We start from the raw sequence: 12,307 nt of genomic DNA on the forward strand, positions 1-12,307 counted from the left end.
CATCATAATGTTCTTTTTATAGCCTAAAACACCCCACTGGGAAGTCTGAACCAGAGAAAGCAGTTGCCCAGGAGAGACGGGAGAATTGTTTTTACCCAGGCCAAAGGAAGCACTGACCTACATCCCAAAAAAGAAGCACTTTGTGTTTCCCATCCAGCTTCTATGTTTTCTCTGAAGGCAGCAGAAGAACCTCATCCAGCAGCCCTAAGCTGGGTGTTTTTTGCAGCCAGGCTACTGGGTTTGAATTTGGGTGGGGGTGGGGGAGCCCTGGAAGATGATAACAGAGTAGCTCTTTTCTCTTCCTGCGTGGCACCCCCATCTGTTCAAAATTTCTCTTCCAGCATGGGCTAGGCTACCAGGTGTCTGTCTCTCAAAAAGCTTCAGGCCAAGAGGGAGTGAGGGAAGCCATTCCTTCCCATCTTCCCCCTCCTCCCCAGCAGCTTCCCCACATCCTCCTTGACACATCCTGGCTTACCACCAGCCACTGACAGTCGAGGGCAGTGACCAGATGACAACAAACTGCCTTTTCATTTTCCTTTTTATTTTACATTAAAAATTGCTTATTGCTCTAACAGTACCGGAGGTAAAGACCTCTTCCCTAAGGAGCCTTGGCTGCAAGCCCCGTTCAGCAAGGATGGAAGTCACAAGATGAGGGAGATGGAGAGGCTCTTCTCTTGGTGGGTGGGGAAGCCCTTGATGTGGAGGGGCTCAGCCTTTCACTCCATTTCCACCTCCCCTGGTCACCCGTTTGAAAGTGAATGGGAAAATGAGGTGGTGGCTGATCTCAGCTAGTGGGAGCCTGCGGATGGGGGGTGGGGATGGCAGGGTGGCACTGTCACTGCTTGCAGCAGCTAGAGGTGCTATGGCCTGGGTGCTGGTGTTCTTTCTTGGATCTCAGGGTCCCATATTCATTCTCTGGTAGCAGGTGTGGGGACCAGTCTTTCTTCATGTCATGATTCTTCATGAGTTGGGAAGATGAGGCTTTTTATACCACCTTCTAATTCTCCCTCTGTCACTAGTCTCTTCTTAAGCATCCCTCCTCGCTAGAAAGAGGCAGTAGGGAGATCTTTCCTAGCCGAACTCTCCTAAGGACCCAGAGCAGCATATAAGGTCTCCATTGGCTTTCATAGAGTCCTGAATGAGATGGTGAATTGATGAAATGCCCAGAAGAGAGAAAGTGGCCAGGCCTTCCCTGCCCTACCTGTCTTGGTGCTCAATCAGCTGGAGAATTTATCAGTTCTGCCAACCCTCTTTGAGCAGGATCAGCTCAATGTCAGGATTCTCCCATAACCACCCAGGTGTAAGATGTGAACAGATAATGGTGACACTTGTTAGATCCATCATTGATAAAACTCTATCAGAGATAGGGTCAGGTTCCCCTTTCCCTTCACTGCTTAAGGTCTTCTGAAAATGATTCTGACCTCACTCTCATCATCTCATACTAGACACAAGGAGCCAAGTTGATGCAGGGCATAGGAAGACAGATAGGAGAATGAGTGATGAGAGGTGGACCAGGTCCCATGGGGGCATTCTCAGACTCACTGGAACAGAGTCTAAGTGTCATACACATCATCTTGGAAATTGTGCATCACACTCAAACCAACCAGAGTTGATAATGGCTGGATGAGAAGAAGCAGGGAGGCAGCTGCGTCACTGCCAGCTTGTAAGCCCTACCCTTCCCTGTCAAGTTATTTGAGGAACATGGCTTATCTAGGTTCTTGGTGCTTTCAGTCCAGCGGGCATGGATGCAGAAAGACTGAAAACATTGTGCATTTACCAAAAGGGGAAAGTGGTCTGGGAAAGAGAAGGCAAAACCAAGATTGGCTTGTATGGGCACTGTGTCAGAGGTGCTATGGTTCTGTTTAGAAGATGCTAATAGCTGGTGATTGGGCTTGTTTTTTTAAATCAGGATTTTGAATTTTTTTAAAGTTCAGTTGCCTTTTCCATTGTAGGACAAGGAGGTGGAAGGCAGGAATGGAGGTGGAAGGCAGGAGTGGAGCATGCAGCCAGCTAAGTACTTTCCCAAACCATGGAACAGTCCTACCTCTCTCTGCTCCCAGGGCTTTTTGGAGTGGGGTACAGGGAGGTAGAGGGAAAAGGAAAGAGAAATGTTGGTTGTCTCCCTGCAGAAAGCCAGTCACACTTCAGTGATGGTCATAAAGAGCTTAGATTTGGGAGGTGGGGAGAGAGAAATGGGAGAAATTGCCAAGCCTAGTTAGTAGGCTTGGAGCTGGTGAGAAGTCAGAGGTGGAGTACCTATGGGGGTGATGCGAACAGGCTGCCCTTGTTGAAGCCTGGACCTATGGGCCTGGAAAGCTGGGAACCAGCTGGAGTCTCCTGATTGTTCCCCAGCCTCCTGTTTGGCCTGTAACCTCCCCCAGTTTCTTGGGTGCCCAGGGACAATGAACATCACCCCTCACTACAATCTTTCCAACTGGTCCTTGGTGTCTTGGAGCTTCAGCGTACCTATGACAACTAGATCCATTGAGAGGATTTTTGGAGCTGGTGAGTATGGAGATAGATAGAGAAAGAGAGGGAGAGAGAGACACACACACACACACACACACACACACAGAGATGCTGCTTCTCAGGGAAAGCACACTGGAGAAATAAATGCTGGAAGCAGGGACTGAGAAGAGGAAACCCAACTCTGGGGGTAGGGAGGTGAGAAGGCTGATAGTGTAGAGAGAAGAAGAGATAGAGAGGACCAGGAGCTGAATGACCATCATCAGAACAACGATCCTCTAGTTCTGTTCTTCCCAGGTGCTCAAAGCCCATTGAGTAGGTAAGAGGTTTTCATATCTGTTTTATAGAGGGAATAAAAGCCCAAGCATGGTAAGTGACTTGCCCAAGGTCATGCAGTCAGGCAGAAGCTTTCCCAAACTGGTACCTCGTCCAACCAAAAATTCTTTTCTCCTTCCCTTCTCCTCTTCCTCTTCCTCCTCCCCCCCTCCCTTCAATAGCACTGGCCTTTGGCACCCCGAGAAAGGAGAGGATCCAAAATTAATTGGGAGATTCCCCTGGGACATGGGCTACAGCCAAGCTGGTCTCTGTCCAGCTGTAGCAGCGCCAGGCTCCGAGATGACCCTGGGGACATCCCCACGAAGGTGAACGGGGCCAGCTGAGGCCCACTTTTTCCCCCCCCATCAGGCCCCAAGGGCACCCTCACCTTGCTCCGCAGGAGGCCCCCGCCCTGGCGCTCTGGGGTGCTGTTCTCCGAGGCGCTCTTGGCTTTCTCCTTGCTGTTGGGTTCGTTGTCCTTAATGATGTCATACTGGCGACAGAAGAGGGCGATGACACCTGGAGAGGTGCGGGCTGAGGTTAGAGCCAGGGTCTCAGCTGTCAGCCCGAGGGACACTCTGTGTGTGTGTGTGTGTGTGTGTGTGTGTGTGTGTGTGTGATGGAGTGTTTTCTTGTTACTCCTTCTCTTCCTCCCCCCAGTTAAGAGACCCTGCTTGAGCAGTCTCAGGACACTTGGATGGTGACTTCTGGAGAGTGGTCTGCTTTTGGGGATAGGGGAAGGAGAAGCCTAGGGCCAAAAGGGAGAGAAAGCTGGAGGCAATAGGGCCAAAACCCTTGCAAGTGTGCATCTCCTAGCCCAGATGTAGTAGCAGCCAAAGACCCATGGCTTTGGAGTCAAAGGAAAGATTAGACAAAGGATCAGGGGCCCGGGCCCCCCCAGGGGTGTCCTGGGAAGAACTTCACACAGCATTCTGGTGCCCTCTCTCAGAGATCGCCACTAGCATCACCACAAACTCAGCCTTTCTATGCTTTCTGGTATATTAACTCTTTCTTTATGAATATAAACTCCTTGCTAGCAGAGACTGTTTCTTTTTTTGTCTTATATCTCCAGAACCTAACACATGAATAAATGCTCACTGAATTTAATTGAATGGAATTGATAACTCTATGAGGTGGGTAGTACAAGTGTCCTTATTCTCATTTTACAGAAGAAGAGACTGAAGCAGAGGAGAGTGAAGTGACTTACCCAAGGTCATCTAACTAGCAAGTCTAAGAGCCAGGTTTTGAGCTCAGGTCTCCTGACTGAGCCAAGGCTCTTTTCAGGATAACACACTCCCCTCGCATCCCTAGTCTCAGGCTCCTTCCTTTCCAAAGCAGAGGGGCCCTAGAGTGAGAGGTTTAGAGGGGGATCCTGAATGACCATAATGTAGCCAAAGGGAAGAGGGGGTCCAGCCTTCCAGGCTCCCCCTGCCTGGGACCAGAAGGCTCACCCGCCCACATGAACAGGACCACCACGATGATGAGCACCTCGCCTGTCCGAAGCTGCTGGCTCTTCATTCCCATCTCCTTCATGGTCACCTCATCTGTAGGGGAGAGGGAGGAACGCTGAACCCCAGTCGTCACCCCACATGTCAACATGCCTTCCTGCCTGTGGGGGCAAATCCCCTGCCAAAAGGCCCGGCTCTCTGGAAACCACCTCTTCACAGGAAGTCACCAATGGCAACTTGAGAGATTTGTTTCAGAAAGCCCCTTGGAGAACAGGGCTGTCAGTATCAGATGGGGAGAGGGGACATGCCTTGCCCAAAGTCAAACAGGAAACAGCAACTGAATTCAAACTCAGCCCTCCTCTGTCTCTAAGCTCAGTGCTCTTTCAGCTTTCGGACTTAGTGGTCTCCTTATACTTCACAGGAGTAAGAATGACTGGCCTCCAGAGTCTGTTATCCCAGAGGTACCTGGTGGTGCAGTGGATAGAGCACTGGGTCTGAGGTCAGGGAGACGTGGGTTCAAATTCAACCTCAAAAATTTACTAGCTATGTGACCCTGGGCAAATCACTTCATTCTCTCAGCCTCAGTTTCCTGAACTGTAAAATGGGGATAATAACAGCATCTACCTCCCTGGGTTGTTGTGAGGATCAAATGAGAGGATATTTTGCAAAGCACTTAGCACTGTGCTTGCCACATAGTAGGCTCTTATACAAATGCTTGTTTTTTCCCTTCCAGCCCCATCCCTCACATTGTAACAGAGCTGGAGCCCTATCTGCAAGTTTCTCAAACCTTGGTCCCCACTGACTAGAGTGCCTCCCAGAGGGCCTTTAAGGGAATTCAAGGCTGAAGAACACGAGGCCACATTCTGAGTAAACTAGTCACTCCTCCAGCCCCCTCCCTCAGCTTCTCTTTCCCTAACCCTGGCCCTTGAGCTCCTGCCTTTGTTTTTGGAGGCCAACTTCTCTGCCTCTCGAGGGGTCTTGAAGGTGACAGGCTCACTGGCAGGGCTCTGGCCCTGGATGGAGATGGCCTGCACATGAACGATGTACTCTGTGTCCTCCTCCAGGTCCCACAGGGCACATGAACGGGTAGAAGTGTTTACCTCCTGGATAAATCGCAGCATCCGCACATCTTTCTTCTGCAATAGCAAAGGCCAGAACCCCTGTACAGACCCTCTCCACTCTATTTCCTCCTTCTCTCTACAAGCTGCCTCCAATCCTGCTGTCCAGTCCATGCTGCCCCTGCTTCCTCTGACCCCTCTCTGCTCTGTCTGCCCACCTCCTCTAGGCCCTGTCCATGCAGCCCCACACTGCCTCTGGCCCCCTGTCCTCCCACTCCATGAAGTCCCCTACTCATACTGCTCTCCACTGCTTCCTCATTTTCTACATTGCCACCCCCTTGCCCAGTATTCCACTGCCTCCAGTTTCTGTCCATTCCTTTCATCTCACTGCAACCAGCTTCTCTCCATGCAACCCCACTTCCTTTCATTGTTTCCAACCCCTTATCTATACCCCAACAGCAGCCCCACCCTCACACATACCCAGTCACTTCCTCATGACAACTGCCCAGTTCTTACCATGCATTCTTCCCTCCCCACAACATGCCACCTGCAGTCCCAGTCTCTGTGACTGAAAGAAGTCCATTGATGCAACCCCATGCAACACACTTCCCCTTCCTCCTTCACACCTTCTTCACACCTTCCTCGCCCCGCCTTACCCCAGGTTTGATATTACCTGCTGAGAAATTGCAAACCCAATGACCACCTCGTCGTCCAGCACATCCCAGCTCACCATCGCTGAGTTGGCCGTCAGTTGTCTGACCGTGACATTGACTGGGGCAGAGGGGCTGTCTGCAGGGGGAGGCAGGATTTGAGACCAGAATGAACTCTGAAGCCCAAGGTGCCTGATAAGCAGGTGTGGGCAGAAGGAGAAGTTGAGCTTCCCCTCCCCCCAGATCCTGGGTCTCTGAGGTCCCTCCCCTGCTGGCCTGGGTCTAGCTGAATGGTGGCTGGAATCAGGACTAATGAAAGCCAAGGTGCGGAGCACATAGTCCTCTCCCTAACCTCCTTCAGGACCTCTCTCTGGGGAGCTTATTGACTCATTATTGCCCTCTCACCCAGCAATGAACCAAGACTCATGTACACATACAAAGAAAGAAACTGAAGAGCAGGGTGCATCAACAACATGTAATTATATTTATTTATTTATTTAAGGCAATTGAGGTCAAGTGACTTGCCCAGGGTCACACAGCTAGTGAGTGTTATGTGTCTGGGGTCAGATTTGAACTCAAGTCCTTCTGACTCCAGGGCCAGTGCTCTATCTACTGCACCACCTAGCTGACTCTGACAACATATAATTATTATATGGATACAGGGCAGAGAAGACCAGGTCCTAGCTCCCAGGTTGGCAGATAGTGGTAGCCATTGGCCTGAGTTGGGAAAGGTGAAAGCTATTTGTCAGTAGTGGTGGTCTCAGTTTAGTTTTGTTGAAAATCACAACCAACTCAGCCTATCTGAAGAGTCACCTTCCACTCTGTTTCTAGCTCTAGCATAAAGAAGAGGAGGGGTCCCGTGTTTTTCAAGTTTCCTTCCTCCACCCTTTAGTCAAGGGTGAGAACCAGAGTCTACTAGTGGGGAAAATAGATCTGAACCCGCTTCATCATTGATGGATTTTCTCTAGGGTTGGATGGAGGCTAAGTTTCCTGACCTTGATAGGAAGACAGTAGGACCCAAGAGCAACTAAGTCCTACTTTCCTCCCCTGGCACTTTTGGATGGACAACAGGGCAAGAGTTTCTGGACAGGACAGAGGTCAACTGTACATTAGGGCTGGGGACACCCTTCCCTGAGACGATGAAAGTGAGAGGCTCACTTTAGTGAGAGACTCAGTTCCACCACCCTATAAAGCTGTTCTCAGGGTAGGAGTCCAGAAGAATGGGGAGAGAAAAGCCTATTAAGTCTGGGGGAACACAATACTAGGAAGAACCTTTAGGTCTGCCACCAGTAGATTCTTCTTTCCCAAATTTGACATATTGAGAGCTGAGGTAGGGCAAGAAGAGGAATAGCAGGAATAGAATTGAGATACTGAATATTGGAAGGTCCCTGATTGGAGCCCATCCCTCAGACTTGATCCTTAATGGGGCACAGAATAAGTGAAGGACTGGATAGGTCAATGTTAAGGTGTAGGTCAAGAAGATCCTTCTGAGAGGAGAAAAGCAGGGATAAAGATGGAGAGAGAGAAAGAATCGGGGAAGATTAAGAAAAAGGAAAAGAGAAGGGAGAGGTAAATGTTAAGGGGGGAAAGAATAGTATGTAAAGGTAAGGGAGAAGACAAAGGTGGGAGTAAGAGATTGGTGAGGGGCAAGTAAAAGAGGGAAGACATGTCCCCTATACTCTTTTGTTCTCCCTTTGCCTCCTAAATACCCCCTTAATACTCATCATTTATTGTGGGTTAAGTGTTAGAGGGTAAAGGTAATGGGGAGGGAGGTTTGGTAGGGTTAGGGCACAGTGATTAGAGGAATCCAAACTGGGGGAGTTCTCACCCTGCCCCAACCTCCTCCCAGACAGAAGGAATGGAGACATCAGGGATGGAGAGACAGAAAGATGGACTAGGAAACATGAAGACAAAGCACCAGAAACAGAGATGGAGAAAGAAAAACAGATACTGAGAAATAGGATTAGATAAATGCTGGAGAGATAGGTATAGAGGTTGAAAGTCAGAAAAACGGAAGCATAGAGTCAGGAGACAGGGGGAGAGACAGAGGCAGGGAGAGAAAGGGAGACAGATGGGAGAGAATCATCAAAGCCGGGGGACAGACAGTCTTGCATGTGTGTGTGACATTTTCCTTGATATAATCACTGGGTGAAATATTTCTTCTTTCCAAACTACAGGTACCAACTCATCTCGAGCATCTCTGCCTAACACACATACCCTCAACCCTTTGCCCTGTTCCAGGCTCTCAGTCCTGAAGAATTCACTTGAAGGCGTGTTTCTGTGTTGTGCTGTGCTCTGTATGTGTGTTTGAATACTTTGCAAGTGGGGGGAGGGTTGGGGAATGTAGATTGAGTTTATACCTTAGGGCTGGGGGGAGGGGAGAAGAAAGGGCACAGATGGGGCACCAAAGACTAGTCCTATGTTCTCTGCTACCACTCCGGTTGCTCCCTCGTGGGCTAGAGAGAGGGCCTTGGGCAGCCTGGGGAGACCAGTGTCCAGACAAGAGGGGCTCAACGGGAATGTAAGATGGTAATCAGCGGACTGAAAGATTTGGAGGGCAGTGGTGAAACATAACAGATCTGGAGTTAGGGGCACAAAGGTAGGGAAGGGGACCGACAGGGCCTGGGAAATGAGGGGTTGGAGAGGTGAGGGACAACGGTTAAGTGTGTTGAGGGACAAATTGGGAAGGGAAAGATTGGGCCTGGGGGACAGAGACCTGGAAGTGAGGGTATTGGAAGACGGGGAGTTAGGGGTGGAGGACGTCGGGCTGAGAAATGGACAAGATGGTGAGGGGGATTGAGGGGCAGTCTGCAAAGAGAACCCCCTACCCGTCTTTTCTTCCTCTCTCTGATTCCCCGGCTCTTCACCCCCAAGGGCAAAGCTTGGCTCTTCCTCCCAGTAGAATCCTCCCGGGAGTTAACCCTATCGCTTCCACAGCCCTCCCGCCCCCGGTCCCGACCCTGAGGCCCCCTTACCCGCCTCCACCAAGCACAGGCTGGCGGAGCTGAGGCAGAGCAGAAGCGTGGCGGGGATGTAGAGCAGGGAGGCGTCCGCTGGCCGGGCCGCCCGCATGGCGGCTCCTCCCTCCGTCCTCCCCGCCGCCTGCTCTGGGACTCAGGGCCGATGGCGCGCCGCCGCCTTCATTTCAGAACCGCGGACAGCGGCTGCGGCCCCTGCTAGCCCCAGAGGGCTGGCGCTGCTCCTTTCGCTGCGCTGACGGCTCGGGCTCGGGCTCTAGCTTCGGCTCCGGGGACGGGAGGGGCGGGCGCCCCCGCTGGAAGGAGGGAGACACAGAGTAGGGGCTGGGCTGGGCCGGGACAGCGAGGGTCCCCCGCTGTTCGGTCCGGCGCCCCCTCGGTGGCCGGACAGCGTGGTTACCTGCGCCGTGAGCCTGGACGGGCACAGTAGCTGCCTGAGGAGTGGCAGAGGAAGCCAAAGGCTCGGTGGCTGTCCCGGCGGGGCCAGAGCCGAAAGGGGGTGGAAGAGCACTGTGCACCCCGCCCCCGGCCCCGCCCCTCACCTCCCTCCTCCCCTGCAGCCCCTGCTTTCCTCCCCAGTCCAATTAACCAGTACTCTCCTTCCGAGACGTAGAAGAGCCTCCTGACCTCTCCTTGAGACCCTCAGTTCTCATCATCTCCCTCATAACCTCAGTTCCACGATCAGTCCCTGAGTTCCACCTTCAGGACTTCAGTGCCCCTCAGCCCATTAGTCACCTGAATACCTCAGCTTAGCTTCCTCAGTAGCTTCAGTTCTTCAGCCCTTCAGGCCCTCAGTATTTTCATGACCTCAGCCCCTCTAGTCCCTTTGGTCCCCTCCACCTCATTCCACTTCCCACCATTCGCTCAAACTCCTCAGTCCTTGAACCCCTCATTCCCCTCCCTTACTTAGTCCCTTCAAACTTCTACTACCTTACCCTTCCCAGTTCCTCAGAACCTTCAGCCTCTTTGTTCCCCTCTCCTGCCTCCTCTTAGCTCCTTACCCACAAAATTCAGTGTCCTTGGAGCAATGACTTTGCCCTCTCCCCTTACTCATCTGTGTTTTTTCCAGAGTGAGAGGGAGAAAATGGTGCCAATGGTGGGGGGAATGACTTCTTGGTTTAGTACCCTCTAAAGCTCCCTTGGCTCCTTTTAACATACCTCCCCCCACCCAGGCCCATGCATTCAAAAACGACTGTTTTTGATACAGGTGAAACCCACACTCCACAAACAACCATGAACCCCCCTGCTCCTTAATCCCCCCCACATATACCAGATGCTTGGCCTCTGAGTGTGGTCAGAAAGAGGCAAATGGAGGTGGTGCTGAGAGGGGAGACAGTGTTCTGGGGCCCCTGGTTTCTGAGGGGCTACAGTCCTCCAGAAAGATACTATGATGCAATAGGAAAAGAATGAGATTTGGAATCAGAAGTCCTGGGTTAAAATTCTAAATCTGCTATCTAATTACCAGAGTGACCTTGGGTAAGTTGCTTCCCCTCTCTAGACCTCAGTTTTCCTCTCTGTAAAATGAGGAGGTTGGTCTAGATAAAGTTTAAAGCCCTTTCCAACTCTAAATCCTCTGAACTATGAACAGTTTCACCTTAAAAGGGCTAGGTGGCATAGCAGATAAAATGCTGGGCCTGGAGTCAGGAAGATGAGTTCAAATCATATCTCAGACACTGTGCAGTCCTGGTTCTTTGTCTCATTTTTTTTCCACGGTTAAAATAGGGATAACAAAAACATCTACTTCCCAGGGTTGTTGTGAAGATCAAATGAGATAATATTTGTAAAGTGCTGAGCTCAGCACCTGGCATATAGTAGGCACTTAATAAATGCTTGTTCTTTCCCCTTCTCTCCCTGAAAGTTGGAGCCAAGTAGCTCCTGGTTCCCCCCACCCCAGCTGTCCCATATCTAGCCAAAATACAGGATAAGATTCCCCCAAGTCTCCCAAAGGCCTCTGTTTTTAGGGCCATCCCCCTCCTCTCTCAGTGGCTGTTTCCACATATGCTGAAAACAGCAAGGAGCTTCCCCACTTACTCCTACCTCTGCCTTTGATTTTGTTTGAATCTCTAGGCTTTGTAGGGTCTGGAGGCTAAGGATGCCTGGTATCTCCTCTGGAGAAGAGGGCAGCTCTTCCCAAATCCCTAAAGCACAAAGAAGCTCATGGATGAGGATGAGTTTGCTATCACCAGCATGGTTTGATCTAAGGAATGGTCATTCCTTCCTCCTGCCTCCCCAATATTACAGCACCTGATATTTCACCATTAGCTATTCATTTCTTTGGGTTATGAAAGCTTGCTGGTTTTCCAGGGTCTGCACACCTTAGACTTATAGGCCATGTGATCTAGAAGACAACTTAGAAATAATCTTATGAAATTCCTTCATTTGATAGAGTTGGATAAGAGCCTGAGACAAGAAGGGGCAGTTTTCTTATCTGAAGTCAGGGGTGAGAGTATTTATACTCCTGGCTTCAATGGAAGAAAAAGCACTTTGAGAACTTCAGAGTGCCTTGAAAATGGGAGTTATTAACACTGATATTAATTATAGTCATGTTATCATTATACCCCAAGGCCACATCCCAAGTCTAGGAGAGAGCTAGGAATAGAGCTCAGGTTGGAGTACAGTATTTTTTTTTTCCAGAGGAAGGGAGATATGCATCCCATTATCAGAAAGTGGAGGGGTATGGGTCAGGAGCTAGGATGAATTATTTAGGAAGGAGCGGTGCTCAGGGATGGCGAAGAACTCACTGAGAGAGGCAATGTTTTGTTTAGGGTCAGGGCCCTGGGAGTTGGGTGGGGGTGGCGGGAGAAGAGAAGGGAAGGAGGAGAGCAATGGCGGATAGTAGGCGCCTACACTGAGAACGTTATCTAGGCCCAACCCCACGTTCCCACCACACACCTTTTTCCTGGTGGGACGTCTAACCTGGTCTTCTGTTCCCCAAGTCCGGAGCTGGGCTCTGGGTTCCAGGCTCTAAACTCCAGGGTCTGAGCTCAGTCTGACTGTCTCTCTCCTCAGTCTCTCTCTTGTCCTGCAGCTGTCGCCTCATCCTCCTCTGACACCCCCTTCTACTCAGCCCCGCCTGCTGTACCCCCTGCCAGCAGGAACCCTGAAGGGGGGCTGACAAGAAGGGGAAGTTTGGAAGGGGGTGGGTAGGGGACTGGGACAGCTGAATCAGGCCCAGGCTTCAACCTGAAGAGCTGGGCAAACAGGGTCAGCAAGAGGTCAGTGCTTTTGTCTCAGCCTCCTGTTCCAGCCTGGGGAAGGGATCAGAGTGGAAGCAGATGTCCAGTACTGCCCTGGGGAGGCACGGTGCTCAGCTGCCACCTACTGGCCTCTCAGAACTACGGTCATACACACTGCTGCAGGAGTCAAACACATTTCAGAGTTGGGGGGCCCTT

The 12,307-nt window shown here is 51.0% G+C and overlaps 1 protein-coding gene across 1 annotated transcript; it reads right to left on the reverse strand.

Annotated features, from left to right (window-relative positions):
* Nucleotides 1-520: 520 nt before the first annotated feature.
* FNDC5 (fibronectin type III domain containing 5) lies at nucleotides 521-9,396 on the reverse strand. The gene is made up of 7 exons (XM_020983477.2): nucleotides 9,316-9,396; nucleotides 8,913-9,211; nucleotides 5,961-6,076; nucleotides 5,167-5,365; nucleotides 4,233-4,325; nucleotides 3,170-3,300; nucleotides 521-2,802 (listed from the first exon to the last, which is right to left on the reverse strand). The coding sequence occupies exons 2-7, from the start codon at nucleotides 9,007-9,009 to the stop codon at nucleotides 2,797-2,799; spliced, it is 642 nt and encodes a 213-aa protein (XP_020839136.1). The 5' UTR covers nucleotides 9,010-9,211; nucleotides 9,316-9,396; the 3' UTR covers nucleotides 521-2,796.
* Nucleotides 9,397-12,307: the final 2,911 nt, after the last annotated feature.

The sequence above is a fragment of the Phascolarctos cinereus genome, unplaced genomic scaffold, assembly GCF_003287225.1.
Source record: "Phascolarctos cinereus isolate Bilbo 61053 unplaced genomic scaffold, phaCin_HiC Scaffold_726;HRSCAF=1367, whole genome shotgun sequence".
In the NCBI taxonomy this organism is placed as follows: domain Eukaryota; kingdom Metazoa; phylum Chordata; class Mammalia; order Diprotodontia; family Phascolarctidae; genus Phascolarctos; species Phascolarctos cinereus.